The 13,324-nt window shown below is 46.4% G+C and overlaps 2 protein-coding genes and 1 non-coding gene across 3 annotated transcripts; all 3 read right to left on the reverse strand.

The window, feature by feature from the left end:
• TRNAC-GCA lies at positions 801-872 on the reverse strand. The gene has a single exon. It is a non-coding gene; the product is annotated as a tRNA-Cys (tRNA).
• C19H17orf98 (chromosome 19 C17orf98 homolog) lies at positions 1,590-4,671 on the reverse strand. The gene is made up of 3 exons (XM_005693731.3): positions 4,440-4,671; positions 2,880-2,979; positions 1,590-1,801 (listed from the first exon to the last, which is right to left on the reverse strand). Exons 1-3 carry the CDS (start codon positions 4,644-4,646, stop codon positions 1,644-1,646), a joined length of 465 nt encoding a protein of 154 aa, XP_005693788.1. The 5' UTR covers positions 4,647-4,671; the 3' UTR covers positions 1,590-1,643.
• Positions 7,443-11,351, reverse strand: RPL23 (ribosomal protein L23). The gene is made up of 5 exons (XM_005693732.2): positions 11,244-11,351; positions 10,576-10,659; positions 10,158-10,286; positions 7,683-7,796; positions 7,443-7,570 (listed from the first exon to the last, which is right to left on the reverse strand). Exons 1-5 carry the CDS (start codon positions 11,254-11,256, stop codon positions 7,488-7,490), a joined length of 423 nt encoding a protein of 140 aa, XP_005693789.2. The 5' UTR covers positions 11,257-11,351; the 3' UTR covers positions 7,443-7,487.

Genomic DNA, 13,324 nt, shown 5'->3' on the forward strand with positions numbered 1-13,324 from the left:
TCCAGGTTCCTATGCAATATTGCTCTTTACAGCATCGGATCCTACTTGTATCACCAGTCACATCCACAACTGGGTATTGTTTTTCCTTTGGCTCCATCCCTTCATTCTTTCTGGAGTTATTTCTCCACTGATCTCCAGTAGCATATTGGGTACCTACTGACCTGGGGAATTCCTCTTTCAGTATCCTATCATTTTATCTTTTCATACTGTTCATGGGGTTCTCAAGGCAAGAATACTGAAATGGTTTGCCATTCCCTTCTCCAGTGGACCACATTCTATCAGACCTCTCCACCATGACTCGCCCATCTTGGGTGGCCCCATGGACATGGCTTAGTTTCATTGAGTTAGACAAGGCTGTGGTCCTAGTGTGATTAGATTGACTAGTTTTCTGCGATTATGGTTTCAGTGTGTCTGCCCTCTGATGTCCTCTTGCAACACCTACTGTCTTACTTGGGTTTCTCTTACCTTGGACGTGGGATATCTCTTTCATCCTTTAATTCACCGCAGCCTTGTGTGTAGTAAGGCTCAACTATATATGTTATACCAACCTCTTTATCTTTATTCTGTCACACATCATATCGATAAATTGTAATCACAGCTCTCAGATCTAAGAATTTCCTCAGGGACTTTGTCTTAATTGAAGACCAGTGGAATCCTCCAGGGATTTATCCTCATTGTTTGGAATACGAAAGTAACTAGTTTAGCTGGACAAGAATCCCTTGGGAGTTCTTGTCTTCCTCCTCTAGTCATCCTGGGGCTGGGAGTGAAGTATTTAATGGATGTAAAATGGTAAAGAAGGAAGGGGGCACCCGGATTTGAACCAGGGACCTCTTGATCTGCAGTCAAATGCTCTACCCCTGAGCTATACCCCCAGGGCCTATTGGAGATGTCTTCCTCGTCTACTTATGGTGACTCAACACAAACAATTTCCACCCACCATAGAATTCCTGCAAGCTTTGTAATTCTAAAGCTCCACTCCCTTTGTATCTGGAATCTGCTTTGGCTTTTTTCTTGGCCACCAATAAAAGGGGTGGGGGCACTTGAAAACTGACACACTGGAAACCAGCTGAAAAGGAAATTGATATAGCATTAGCAGAGAAAGCTTCCACAAACACCATATTACTGTGTCATGATCCTCAGCTCCAGATATCACCCTGCTCATCCCCTGCCTCGTGATGAGTTGAGGGTGGGAAGGAGGAGGAAGACATCAATTCTTTTGGATGGGAGGATCCAGAAAAATCAGGAACTTCTCAGGACAACCAACAATCCCTGTGGCCACGTTGCCTGCTCTGTTCTTGATGGAAACAGTAGGTAGCTTCTGATCTGGGTCCTCCTGATGCCTGGAGAAGAGTTTCTGAGGGCTTAAGTAGTGTGCTTCCTCCTTATACAGGGGAGACCAGAGGCTTCTCCTTTCAAGTCTGGCCCTCTATTTACATGGAGTTTAAGGGCACAGCCTGAGACACCCTTTCCCCTCCCACCTCCTCCACAGGGTAGAGAAGCTGAGGGTGGACAAACTAGCTTTCCAGATGAGACAGCACACTGAGGCACTTACACAGAAGTTTTAATATCAAATAACACTGAGAGTTCTTATACACTTCTGTCTTAGAAATTCAGGTGGAAGAGCATGAGGAGAAGAGCTGCTGTTAAAACAGAGGGAACCGGGTGATCTCTCCAAAGACAGATGGGTAGTGGCGAAGGGCTGGGGTGTTCCGGCGATAGCCAAACCGACCATTGAACCCCTGGGTTGCTTTCAGATTGGTATTATAGTGGTCATGCCCGGTCACTTGCTGGAGAGAATGCCCTTGGGGGACAGAGAGAGAGGCCTGAGCCTGTATTCAGCCCTTTCTTGTTTTCCCTACTCCCACTTGGCTGGTATAGGAGGCTCACTCAGTTATAGCCACGGTGCTCCCATGTCCCTTCTGAACCCTGAGTCCTGAAGAGCCAAGGGTGGATGAGGTGGAGGAGACAGATGGCATCCTGGAAACCAGTCCTCATACTAGGGTAGCATGCAGAGGTAGCATGAATGATATGTGCTGGGAGAAGAAGGGCCAGAAAGTTCTGGGCATGGCTGAACTTGCCTTGCACCCTGGAGAACTGAGAAGATTTGACCCTTGTCTCTGACCCATCTGGAGAAAACAGATGAGCTCAATTTGGCCAATGGTGCGAGGGATCATTTGACTAGGTGGGGTAGGAGGAGGGCTTACCCTGCCAGAAAAAACAGCTCTAGAAAAACAGCTCTCAGTGCTCCCTTTTCCTACTGCTGCTAAATTGGGCCTGCAGAGTGAGCAGGACACAGTCTGCTCTGGGAGCGATGAGAACACAGGCTTTCCTTGGAAACAGTGTAATTTCAATCTCAGCTCAGCCCTTCTTGGTGATGGTGGTGGTGTAGTTGCTAAGCCGTGTCTGACTCTTGCGACCCCATAGACTAGCGCCTGCCAGGCTCCTCTGTCCATGGGATTTCCCAGGCAAAAATACTGGAGCGGGGTGCCATTTCCTCCTCCAGGGGGTCTTCCCAAAGCAGGGACTGAAACCACGTCTCCTGTACTGGCAGGCAGATTCTTTACCACTGAGCCACCAGGGAACTCCAACCCTTCTTAACAAATCATTTTAACTCTCTGAAACTCAACTTCCCTGGCTGTAACTGAGGACATTCTGAGGGTAAAAAGCACCTGACATACAGTGGGTGCTCAATAACTAACTATCAGGGAGCACTGTAACACCATCTGCTCATGCATGAGAAGAAAACGGGAGGATGCAGTCAGTCGCTGGGTCTCTTTCCCTTCCGGGTCTCTTTAGGACCCAGTTTCTCTCACTGTGGAAGGCACACCACTCTTCCCAGGTGAGATCAGGATGAGATTGCAAAGGGAGGTGGCACTTGCCTGCCCCTGCCCAGTTTCTCCTGTTGAGGTATCTCTGTCCTTGCCCGAAGATGTGGAAATAATCCACTATCCAGCCATCCCTTCCTGTACCGCCGTGATCCTGTGAGAGAGAAAATGCAGAAGACTGTCAGCCATGATGCCGAAAAAAGCACAGTCCAACCCCTGCCTCCTGTCTTGCTGGGGGAGGGAGACGTCAGAGCCCAGGGGTAAAAGGGCCAGACAGATTAAATATACTTGGTGAGCTATTGCCTTTCAGCGAGATGCATTGTAGTTTGGTAGTTACAGGCTCAGTGTCTAATGCCAGAGAAAGCATTAGTCGCTCAGTCCTATCCAACTCTTTGGGACCCCATAGTCTGTAGTCTGCCAGACTCCTCTGTCCATGAAATTCTCCAAGCAAGAATACTGGAGAGGGGTAGCCATTCCCTTCTCCAGGGGTCTTCCCAACCCAGGGATTGAACCCAGGTCTCCCACATCACAGGCAGATTCTTTACTGTCTGAACTATCAGGGAAGACTGGTTCTAATTCCAGTTCTGCTCCTAACAAGACCTTAGGTCAGAGACACAGCTTTTTTGGAGCTCATTTTCCTCGACAGTGCTTTGAGGTTGAAGTGAGACATAAACTGGCCTCAAATAAAGGGTCTGGCAAATTTCAGTAAACACGATCTTCACTTACATGAAAATAATACCTACCACAAACAGTGGCTGTGACGATTAAAGAAAACTTACAAAATGGAACATAGTTTCAAAAGTATGTACATCATATTATTTTTCGAACTTTTGAGTTCTGGAGTTTTCACCCAGATTCTGTTTCCTCGTGTTATAAATATTACATGAGTAGCCAGCGAACACACCCAAATATGGCACACACCGATGTGGGTCCGTGGGCCTGCACTGAACGAACGCACATGCGCACACACAATCACCTGGGACCACTGAAACTCCAAGATATGTTCACAGAATAACCCGCATTCAGTCCTCCTCTCCCCGTATCACTGATATGTATTAATAGTCACAAATACAGGAAGCAAAAATGTTGAAAAAAATTGGAGCCGTCAGCCTGTAATAGCCTCAGAATCTTTGATCCCCTAAAGGGGATGTGCAACTAAGTAGAAGCGAGGGCTGGGTAAGTTGGGAGGTTTCCTTCCAGTCTGTTCAAAGAAGGTCGCATTACGTCCGTCACCGGACCGAGGGCACCTCGCCTAGTGGGCCTCGGACGGTCGGGCTTTGAGAATTTGTGGCAAGAGATCACCCCAAAGGGTGAATCCGTGACGCCAAAAAGGACAACGAACCCGATTTCTTTGGCAGAGGCTCGCAGAGATCTGAAATGAGATCATTCTCAAATTCAGGCATGGAAGGTGAGCTCAGAAAGTTCGCGCTCAACACCTGTCTCCTGCCTCCAGCAATTCTGGAGTTTCATCCAGAAAGCTGAGAGGTGCAAATCGGGCAGCCTCCGTGGTGGTGAGGGCGCTGGCATGAGACGCCCGGATCTGGGAAGTCAGCCCGCCACCTGGGCCAAGCTCTGTGGGCGCAGATAGCCGGGTCCTACGCGGGGCTCGGGTACCTGATCAGTCTTCCGCAGGATGGGCGGAACCACGCGGCTCCGGAAGTACCGGCGGGAGTGGTAGTCCTGCTGCGCATTGTAGGGCGGAATCGCCGACCAGAGCTTGGGCCTCAGGTGCTCGTAGGAGCGGGCCATGGTGCTCACCGCCACCCCATCCAGAATGAACCCCTTCTCCCGCCGCAGAGGACACGCGCAAAGGTGCGCCATCCAGACCACCGCAGCCTCCGAGGGCTTTTCTGGCAGAAGCGGAGTGTCCTAGGTGGAGGCTCCCCGGCACATTGTGACGTGGAATTAAACATCACGTCGGCGTCACAGTAGGGGACACAAACCCTATTGTCCCCATCCTACGCGGTAGCCTCACAGGGATGTGGGGGTAGTTGCTTGCATGGTCCCGAGGTGAGGGATGTCTAGGAGGGAACTATGCAAGAGGAATCAGAGATTGAAGAGAAGCGGGATGACCGAATGCGGCTGTGAGCGCAGTCGGTCCCAACTCCCCGTGCTGCTTTTAAGAACAAGGTTCTCTGCTCCCACGTTGTTATGTACATTTCCCAAACCCAGTTCCTTTGAAAAGCCTGAACCCTGAACGGATCAGTTCAGACAGCATCTACTTCCAACTCGCATTTTACAGAACAGTAAGTTGACACCACCCTTATGGCAGAAAGTGAACAGGAACTAAAAAGCCTCTTGATGAAAGAGGAGAGTGAAAAAGTTGGCTGAAAGCTCAACATTCAGAAAACGAAGATCATGGCATCTGGTCCCATCACTTCATGGGAAATAGATGGAGAAACTGTGGAAACAGTGTCAGACTTTATTTTTTTGGGCTCCAAAATCACTGCAGATGGTGATTGCAGCCATGAAATAAAAAGACGCTTACTCCTTGGAAGAAAAGTTATGACCAACCTAGATAGCATATTCAAAAGCAGAGACATTACTTTGCCTACAAAGGTCCGTCTAGTCAAGGCTATGGTTTTTCCAGTAGTCATATGAGAGTTGGACTGTAAAGAAGGCTGAGCACAGAATTGATGCTTTTGAATTGTGTTGTAGAAGACTCTTGAGAGTCCCTTGGACTGCAAGGAGATCCAACCAGTCCATCCTAAAGGAGATCAGTCCTGGTGTTCATTGGAGGGACTGATGTTGAAGCTGAAACTCCAGTACTTTGGCCACCTCATGCGAAGAGTTGACTCTTTGGAAAAGACCCTGATGCTGGGAGGGACTGGGGGCGGGAGGAGAAGGGGATGACAGAGGATAATGAGATGGCTGGATCATCGATGGACATGAGTTTGGGTAAACTCCAGGAGTTGGTGATGGACACAGACCTGGCATGCTGCGATTCATGGGGTCGCAGAGTCGGACATGACTGAGCAACTGGAAGCTCGACAATGTTGGCATATTTCCTAATTCATTTAGTGGCAGATCAAGAACCAGAACTTACCTCCTGACTTTCAGTATATCCACTTAGATCACTTCTCCCCTCCCTACCCAATTCACCAGCTAATATACCTCCTCCTGATAAATTTAAAAATCCATCAAAACAGTAAGTTGATACATATTACCATACTTTTTCCCTTTGGTTAATTTTGTGTATATTATGAGGGCTCCCCCTGGTGGTGCAGAGGTTAAAGCGTCTGGCTGCAATGTGGGAGACCTGGGTTCGATCCCTGGGTCAGGAAGATCCCCTGGAGAAGGAAATGGCAACCCACTCCAGTATTCTTGCCTGGAGAATCCCATGGACGGAGGAGCTTGGTGGGCTAATATAATAGGATACAGCAAAACATGAAGTCATTTTCTCCAATTATTGTTTAAGTGATTACTTCCCCAACTTCCCTTTATATAGATGCTTTACAAATGGCCTCATACAAATTCCTCTGCTCATCATACAAACTGGTGTTATTTCACAAATGAGGCAACAAATTCAGGAATTCTTTTGTTAGTTTATTGTGTTGGTTGTTTCATTGCTAAGTCATGTCTGACTGCTGTAACCCCCATGGACTGTATCTTGCCAAGCTCCTCTGTCCATGGGATTCTCCAGGCAAGAGTACTGGAAGTGGGGTTGCCATTTCCTTCTCCAGGGGATCTTCCCAACCCAGGGTAGAACCTGGGTCTCCTGCATTGCAGGCAGATTTTTACCCAGTGAGCTGAGGGAAGCCTGTTTATTATACAAAAGCAAAAAGGTTGCATTATGCCTGCTTCCCTGGTAGCTGAGTTGGTAAAGAATCAGCCTTCAGTGAAGGAAACCAGGGTTCAATCCCTGGGTCAGGAAAATCCCTTGGAGAAGGAAATGGCAACCCACTCTAGTATTCTTGCCTGGAGAATCCCATGGACAGAGCCTGGCAGGATACAGTCCATGGGGTCACAAGATCTAGACCCAGGTCACTGCTGCTGCTGCTAAGTTACTTCAGTCTTGTCCGACTCTGTGCGACCTCATAGACGGTAGCCCACCAGGCTCCCCCGTCCGTGGGATTTTCCAGGCAAGAGTACTGTAGTGGGTTGCCATTGCATGTCACCTAAATCAACTCTCATGGCTTGGGGGAGGAAAAAGGGTATTAGCCTGCTGTGTTAACATTCTATCATCTTTTATTCTCAAGCTAGGGTTTGGAAGATGTATGCTGTCGAAATAGTTTTGATAGGAAAAATTAAAAGACTTGTTGATATTAACAACTTAGTCATCTTTCATGAGAACAATTACCATGTGTTAGGTTTTATAAATATAAATGCATTCATGCACCAACTTACCCAAAGAAAACCTGTAACTGCAAAGTGTACACTATATACACGTGTACCCCAAAGGGTGTCCCTATTCACATCATTCCTTGAAGTCAATGAGTGTCCAGGATCTGACCATACATTGTACCTTATCTCAAATACCTTTCTAATTGCAGGGCAGTTACCTGGGGTAACCTGTAACCAGAGAGTATGTATCATCTGTAATTTAAGAACTAAAAATGCAGGTAAGGATTAGGTGGTATCAAGAGTAACATGTAGAAACAAACAGGAGGGCAAGCATTGGGAGCAAATAATTTTTATTTTTTTTACAAATACACCAAAGAATCACGCAATGCTGCCAGCATTGGATGCAATCCTGGGCCACAAGTCTGCACATTCCTTTGCAACTGGTCCTGTGATGGCAGAACCTGCATAAAAGAATGAAGCGATGCATAAGCTCAAACGGTCCTTTCCTTGCACACTTCTTGAGGTGAATCATCAAATCTCACAAGCTGAACAAAGACGTGGATTCTTTCTTACCTTTCATCTCGCCTTTATTGTTTACTATGACCCCTGCATTATCTTCAAAATAAAGAAACACACCATCTTTTCTCCGGTATGACTTTCGTTGTCGAATTACCACCGCTGGATGTACTGAGTGGGGAAAAAAAAAAGTTGTCATTAAATCTGTCAAGTACCAATGTCACCATGAGAAAGCAGTTTTTACACCTGTCTAGCTTCCCAACATTCCCCATTTGGACAGAATGCATCCTCATTAGCTTTTTCATTTCCTAAAATCAAGTGCGAAAGAGAATAAATATCCATCACCCCTTAAGAAAAGACCTTACTTCTAAGTTCAAACTATAAGCATTTCCTTACAAGCATGAATCTGTACTCTGGGAGTACAGATCAGCAACATACCAACAGGAAACTTGTTAAGCACTTTCTATACATTTCCCTACTTCACCCAAGAGGTAGGTACTGTTAAAATCCCAATGTCATAGAAATGAGAAACAGACCTTCCTCATACTAGAAAGGCCAAGCCAGTAACTCCTCATTACACAATAAATATTCCATCCTCATTTCTATCAAGACCTCCAAGTACAAACTGTGATATAAAATTAGCACTTTATGCCATTTATACTGCAAGGCACATGTTTTAATAGGCAAACTTTGTGAATTAACCTAAATATCTCACGGCACGTGCACAGAACACAATCACTATAAATGATTATACATTTCTATATCCAGGGAATCTTCCTGACCCAGGGATCAAACCGGGTCTCCTGCCCTGCAGGCAGACTCTTTACCGATTGAGCTACCAGGGAAGCCCCATATTTTAAGATTAGACTAGAAATAGGGGATTTTTTAAGGACAGGGATGCTGGCTATTCTTAAAACAAGTATTGTGTTCACAGTCTTTTGAGTTTTTAACAATGGGATAGAAACTGAGTGACAGGTCATGCTGACTGAGACTCTCCATTGGATCCTTATGTATTTAGCAATTCTCACAAATGAATCTAACAAATAAGGTCATATGAATTCAGGATTCTGGATTTCCAGTCCTGTCCCACATTTCTGCACATTATAATGTGCAGTCTAAAACCCATCTGTAACTTTTAGTTGACCCTCTGTATCTGCTGATTCAACCGCAGGTTGTGTGGTACAGTAATATATATTTAGCAGGAAAAAAATCTGTGTTAAAGTGCACCCGTGCAGTTCAAACCCATGCTGTTCAAGGGCTAACGGTATCATTTAGAAGAAACAAGGCCTGCAGAATAAAGTAACAGAGCTGGAAAGCCAGACCTAGTTTTAAAACAAGAGTGTTCTCTGGTCTGTCCCACAACTGATTGAGACAGACAGCATGCCCTGCTGCCATCTCACCCACAGTGATGGATAACTGCTCTGCCCTTCGCTGACAGCTTCCCAGGCCACAGACCAGACCCAGCAAGTGTTCTAGGAGGACAGCCTGTCCAGTTGCATGCTGACCCTGATCAACACACTGCTTTATCAGTGCTTAACTGCAATGGTTTTTCCTTGCCTACCAAGTCCCCAAGTGCAGACTGGAGGTCAAAACAAAGCTGGAATGTCAAGTGCACTGAACATCAGAAGCTGTAAAGCCAGACAATTCAGCACTGTCTCAGCCCCAACCCCTAATCCATACATGTAGTAGGAAAACGTTATGGGGTGGTCCACAATTAGGCAATGAGCAGCCTCAGGTTTCAGTTTCTATCAGAAGAGATTTAGAAATAACCACTGAACTTTTTGTTCAGTCACAACCCTGAGTTAATCTCATCTATGTATCATTAGAAAGTGAAAAGTCAAGTCGCTCAGTCGTGTCCAACTCTTTGCGACCCCATGGATAGTAGCCTACAAGGCTCCGACGTCCACGGAATTTTCCAGGCAAGAATACTGGAGTGGGCTGCCATTTCCTTTTCTGTATGTATCATTACTCCCTTTCAAATTAGTTCCTGAAAAGAAACTTTTGCCTGGGGTGATTCAGGTCTTAAGGCTGAGCTCTAACCTGGTACCACCTAGTCTGTAGCCAAGGAATCAGCAACTAACTAAAGACAATTATCTGCTCTCACAGAGCAGACAACCCTAAATGTCATATACAAAAATTACCACCTGGATTCAAGGTTATTTGGGAAAGGGGAGAGAATGGGGTAAGGAGAGGTGTCAAGAAGGAAATGAGCAGATGACTAGAATTAGAATATTCCAGATAGGGGACACAGCAAGAATCTGAGGCACAAAGGAAGGAATATAAGTTGGAACAGAAAAACAAGAGCTAAAAGGAGACAGCTTGGGAAGGAATCATGTGGATGGACTTCAAATCCCAGTAGGACAGGGCTCTTGCTTCTATTTAAGGTGTAGGTATGTAAGACAAGTCTGTTAACTATTGTGAACTAGATCAAGCTTTAAGAGAATGGCAAAATTACTGTCCCATTTTTCCAATAATGAGAGAAATCTTTCAACTGTCCAGAGACCAAAAGGAGAATTCCATCTCTCTACTCACCCTTCTTTCTGAGCTCTGGTTTGCCTTTCTTGACTGTGGCCATTACCATGTCACCCACACCAGCAGCAGGAAGTCTATTCAATCGTCCCTTGATCCCCTTCACAGAGATGATATACAGATTTTTGGCTCCTATAAAAGAATGTAAACAAATATGGAGACTACTTTTGAGGGCCAATCAGGCAGCGCTGCGATTTTCCAACACCACCTCCTCCATCACACTCCCAAGCAGACAGTCCCCACTAGGTGGAACACCTTGTCACACCACCGATTGAAGCAAAACAACACAACATGCTGCCGCTTCACCCAAAAGCGGTGTTTTCACTCTGCCCTTTCTTGACGGCTCAGCGGGTCATCAGCAAAAGGCCCACTGAGTGCTTTTAAAAGGGTGAGTATGGCAGGGGGCAGCCGAAGGTCTCACCTGTGTTGTCAGCACAGTTGATCACGGCTCCAACCGGAAGACCCAAGGAAATCCGGAATTTCGCACCAGAGGACCCACCACGTCCTGTAAGTAGGAAGGGAAACAGGAGGTAACTGCCCAGTCATGGTTCGGAGTCCCTTTCACATGCTTAAAGTAGAAGTTCACTCGCTATGCTTTGCGAAACGGCACGATGTAGATTCGTTCTCTCTAGGAATCCACACACTCCCTGACCCATGAGCCACCCACTTCTCAAGGCCAATAGCCAAGTCCTCACTACCACGACATTAGACTGAAACTAACTGGCCTGGAAGACTCAATTCTATATCCAACTTTTGCACCACGCAATTCTTCCTGCAGGGTGGGAGACTGCACAAGCCGCCCACACTGGGGCTTAAGTCAGTCCAACTTCAATCCCGTTACTGCAGTGGTGACCCGGCGTGAACCAGCAGAGTTCGATCTAGAGTCACGACTGGATCCTGCCAACTCAACCCTCCAGCCGGCCCCGTCACTTTCAGGGGCTCTCCCGGTGCTCTCCCGATGAACCCTCCAAGCCCTCTCTGGCCTCGAGCAGAGCAAATCGCCCCAGCTGCCCACGGCCGCCGCTGCCGGCAAGGCCAGCTGCCACAGCACAACAGATGGCGAAGGATCTTCCAAAGTCAAAACCTCACCTCGCTTCGACATCTTGAACGCCGGAAAGGGACAAAAAGGAAGTAGATACAAAGGACACTGGGATATGAACTCCAACGCCCCGCCCAATCTGGGCACGTGATCCGGAGTTTACTCAATCGGCCTCTTTCCCCAGGGCGCTGTCTTATTACGTCATAAATGCGGGACGTCTCCTAGAGCTCGCGATACGAAGTGAGCGGTGTAGGGGGTTGAAGGCTGCAGAAAGAATTATACCGAGAGTACATTCGATAGGAGCTCGGGAGTAGTTGTTTGGGACACAGAAACATTGGTTTAATTGATCGGACAACCTTTTCTGAACACTGTGTGCCAGGGACTTAGATGGACACTAAAGTGAAGTGAAAGTGAAGTCGCTCAGTCGTGTCCAACTCTTTGCGACCCCGTGGACTGTAGCCTATCAGGCTTCTCCGTCCATGGAACGTCCATACTCCGTCCAAGCAAGAATACTGGAGTGGGTTACCATTTCCTTCTCCAGGGGAGTCTTCCCGATCCAGGGACTGAACCCAGGTCTCCCGCATTGGAGGCAGACGCTTTAACCTGAACGCACGGGCGTTGAGGGCGAGGGTTAAAGAGCTGGAAATGGTTTCATTAGGATGTGATACAACTGAGAGGTGCCATTGTAGGGCTACAGATAATTCCATATTGTGTGTGCTTGGTCCCAAACCCACTTGTATTTTCTATATCTTGCTATATTCATCATTCTTTTCCCTGCCTCAGGCTTTCCCATTCTTCAGGCTTCTTCCTGTCGGTGCATTCATTCAAATATTAAAAGACTACTGATTCCAGATTCTATCCTGGGCACAGGCTAGACTACATCAGAGCAAAACAGATCATTCTTGCCCTTATGAAAGTTACATCCAGTCAGGGTGGTGAGGAAGGTGGGTATTAGATACTGAACCATAGACGTAATTGGAGAAGGAAATGGCAACCCACTCCAGTACTCTTGCCTGGAGAATCCCATGGACGGAGGAGCCTGGTGGGCTACAGTCCACGGGGTCGCAAAGAGTCGGACACGACTGAGCGAACCCTTAGTTAGACGTAATAATGGCAACATATAGTATGTTAGATGCTGATAAGTACTATGAAAACAAAAGTAGAAAAAAAGTAAGAGGAATCTGGAAGTGGGAAGAGGGGCAAATTGCAGTTCAAAATAGAACGGTCAGTGTGGGCTTTATGGAAGAAGTTGACATTAGGGCAAAGATTTGGAGATGAGGGAGTTAGCAATTTGATTGTCTAAGAAGAGCAGTCCAGACAGAGTCCTCAACCAATGAAAGACTCTAAGGTGGGATTGTGCCCGAACAATGTGAGGACCAGCAAGGAAGCCAGGAATGACTGGACAGAGTAAGTGAAACGAAAAGCAATAGAATGAAGGTCAGAAGTAATGGAACTGGATCATGTAGGGCTCTGTTCATCACTATGGACTTTGACATTTACAGACTGAACTGGAAATCATTAAGTTGTAAGCAGATGATCTGACTAATATGTCAGAAGGATCACTCTAATTGAGACTAGATTGTGGGAGGGAACACAAAAATACAAGTAAGAAGACCTATTTGGGAAGCTCTTGCAATAACTCAAAATAAAAATGGTGGTGGTTTGGACCAGAATGGTAGCAGTAGAAGTACTGTAATGTGATCAGATTCTGGATATGTTTGGAGATAGAGCCAACAAAATGTTGAGATGAAGAGAAAGAGGAGAAAATGTTTCCAAAGCCTGAGGTCTGAGCAAGTTGCCATCAGCTGAGATGGGGAAAGCTGTGAGAGGAACAGCTTTGGGGGTAAGAGTAGCAGTTCAGTTTTGGAGATGTTGAGTTAGATGTCTGTTAGGCCAAAAAAGAGAGATTTCAATAGCAGGTTGGATATATTAGCCTGGAGTTCCAGAAAGAGGGAGATAGAAATTTGGCAGTTGTCAGCATATAAGTAAAGCCACGATAGTGGATGAATTAAAAAAGAAGAAAGTGTAAATAAAAGAGACCATGGGCTAACTTCTGGAGCACTTCAACTTTAAGAGGTCTCTAAATCTATACATTTATAAATCATCCTGCTCACTCTTAAATCCTTCACTT

This window comes from Capra hircus, chromosome 19 (assembly GCF_001704415.2).
Source record: "Capra hircus breed San Clemente chromosome 19, ASM170441v1, whole genome shotgun sequence".
Lineage (NCBI taxonomy): Eukaryota > Metazoa > Chordata > Mammalia > Artiodactyla > Bovidae > Capra > Capra hircus.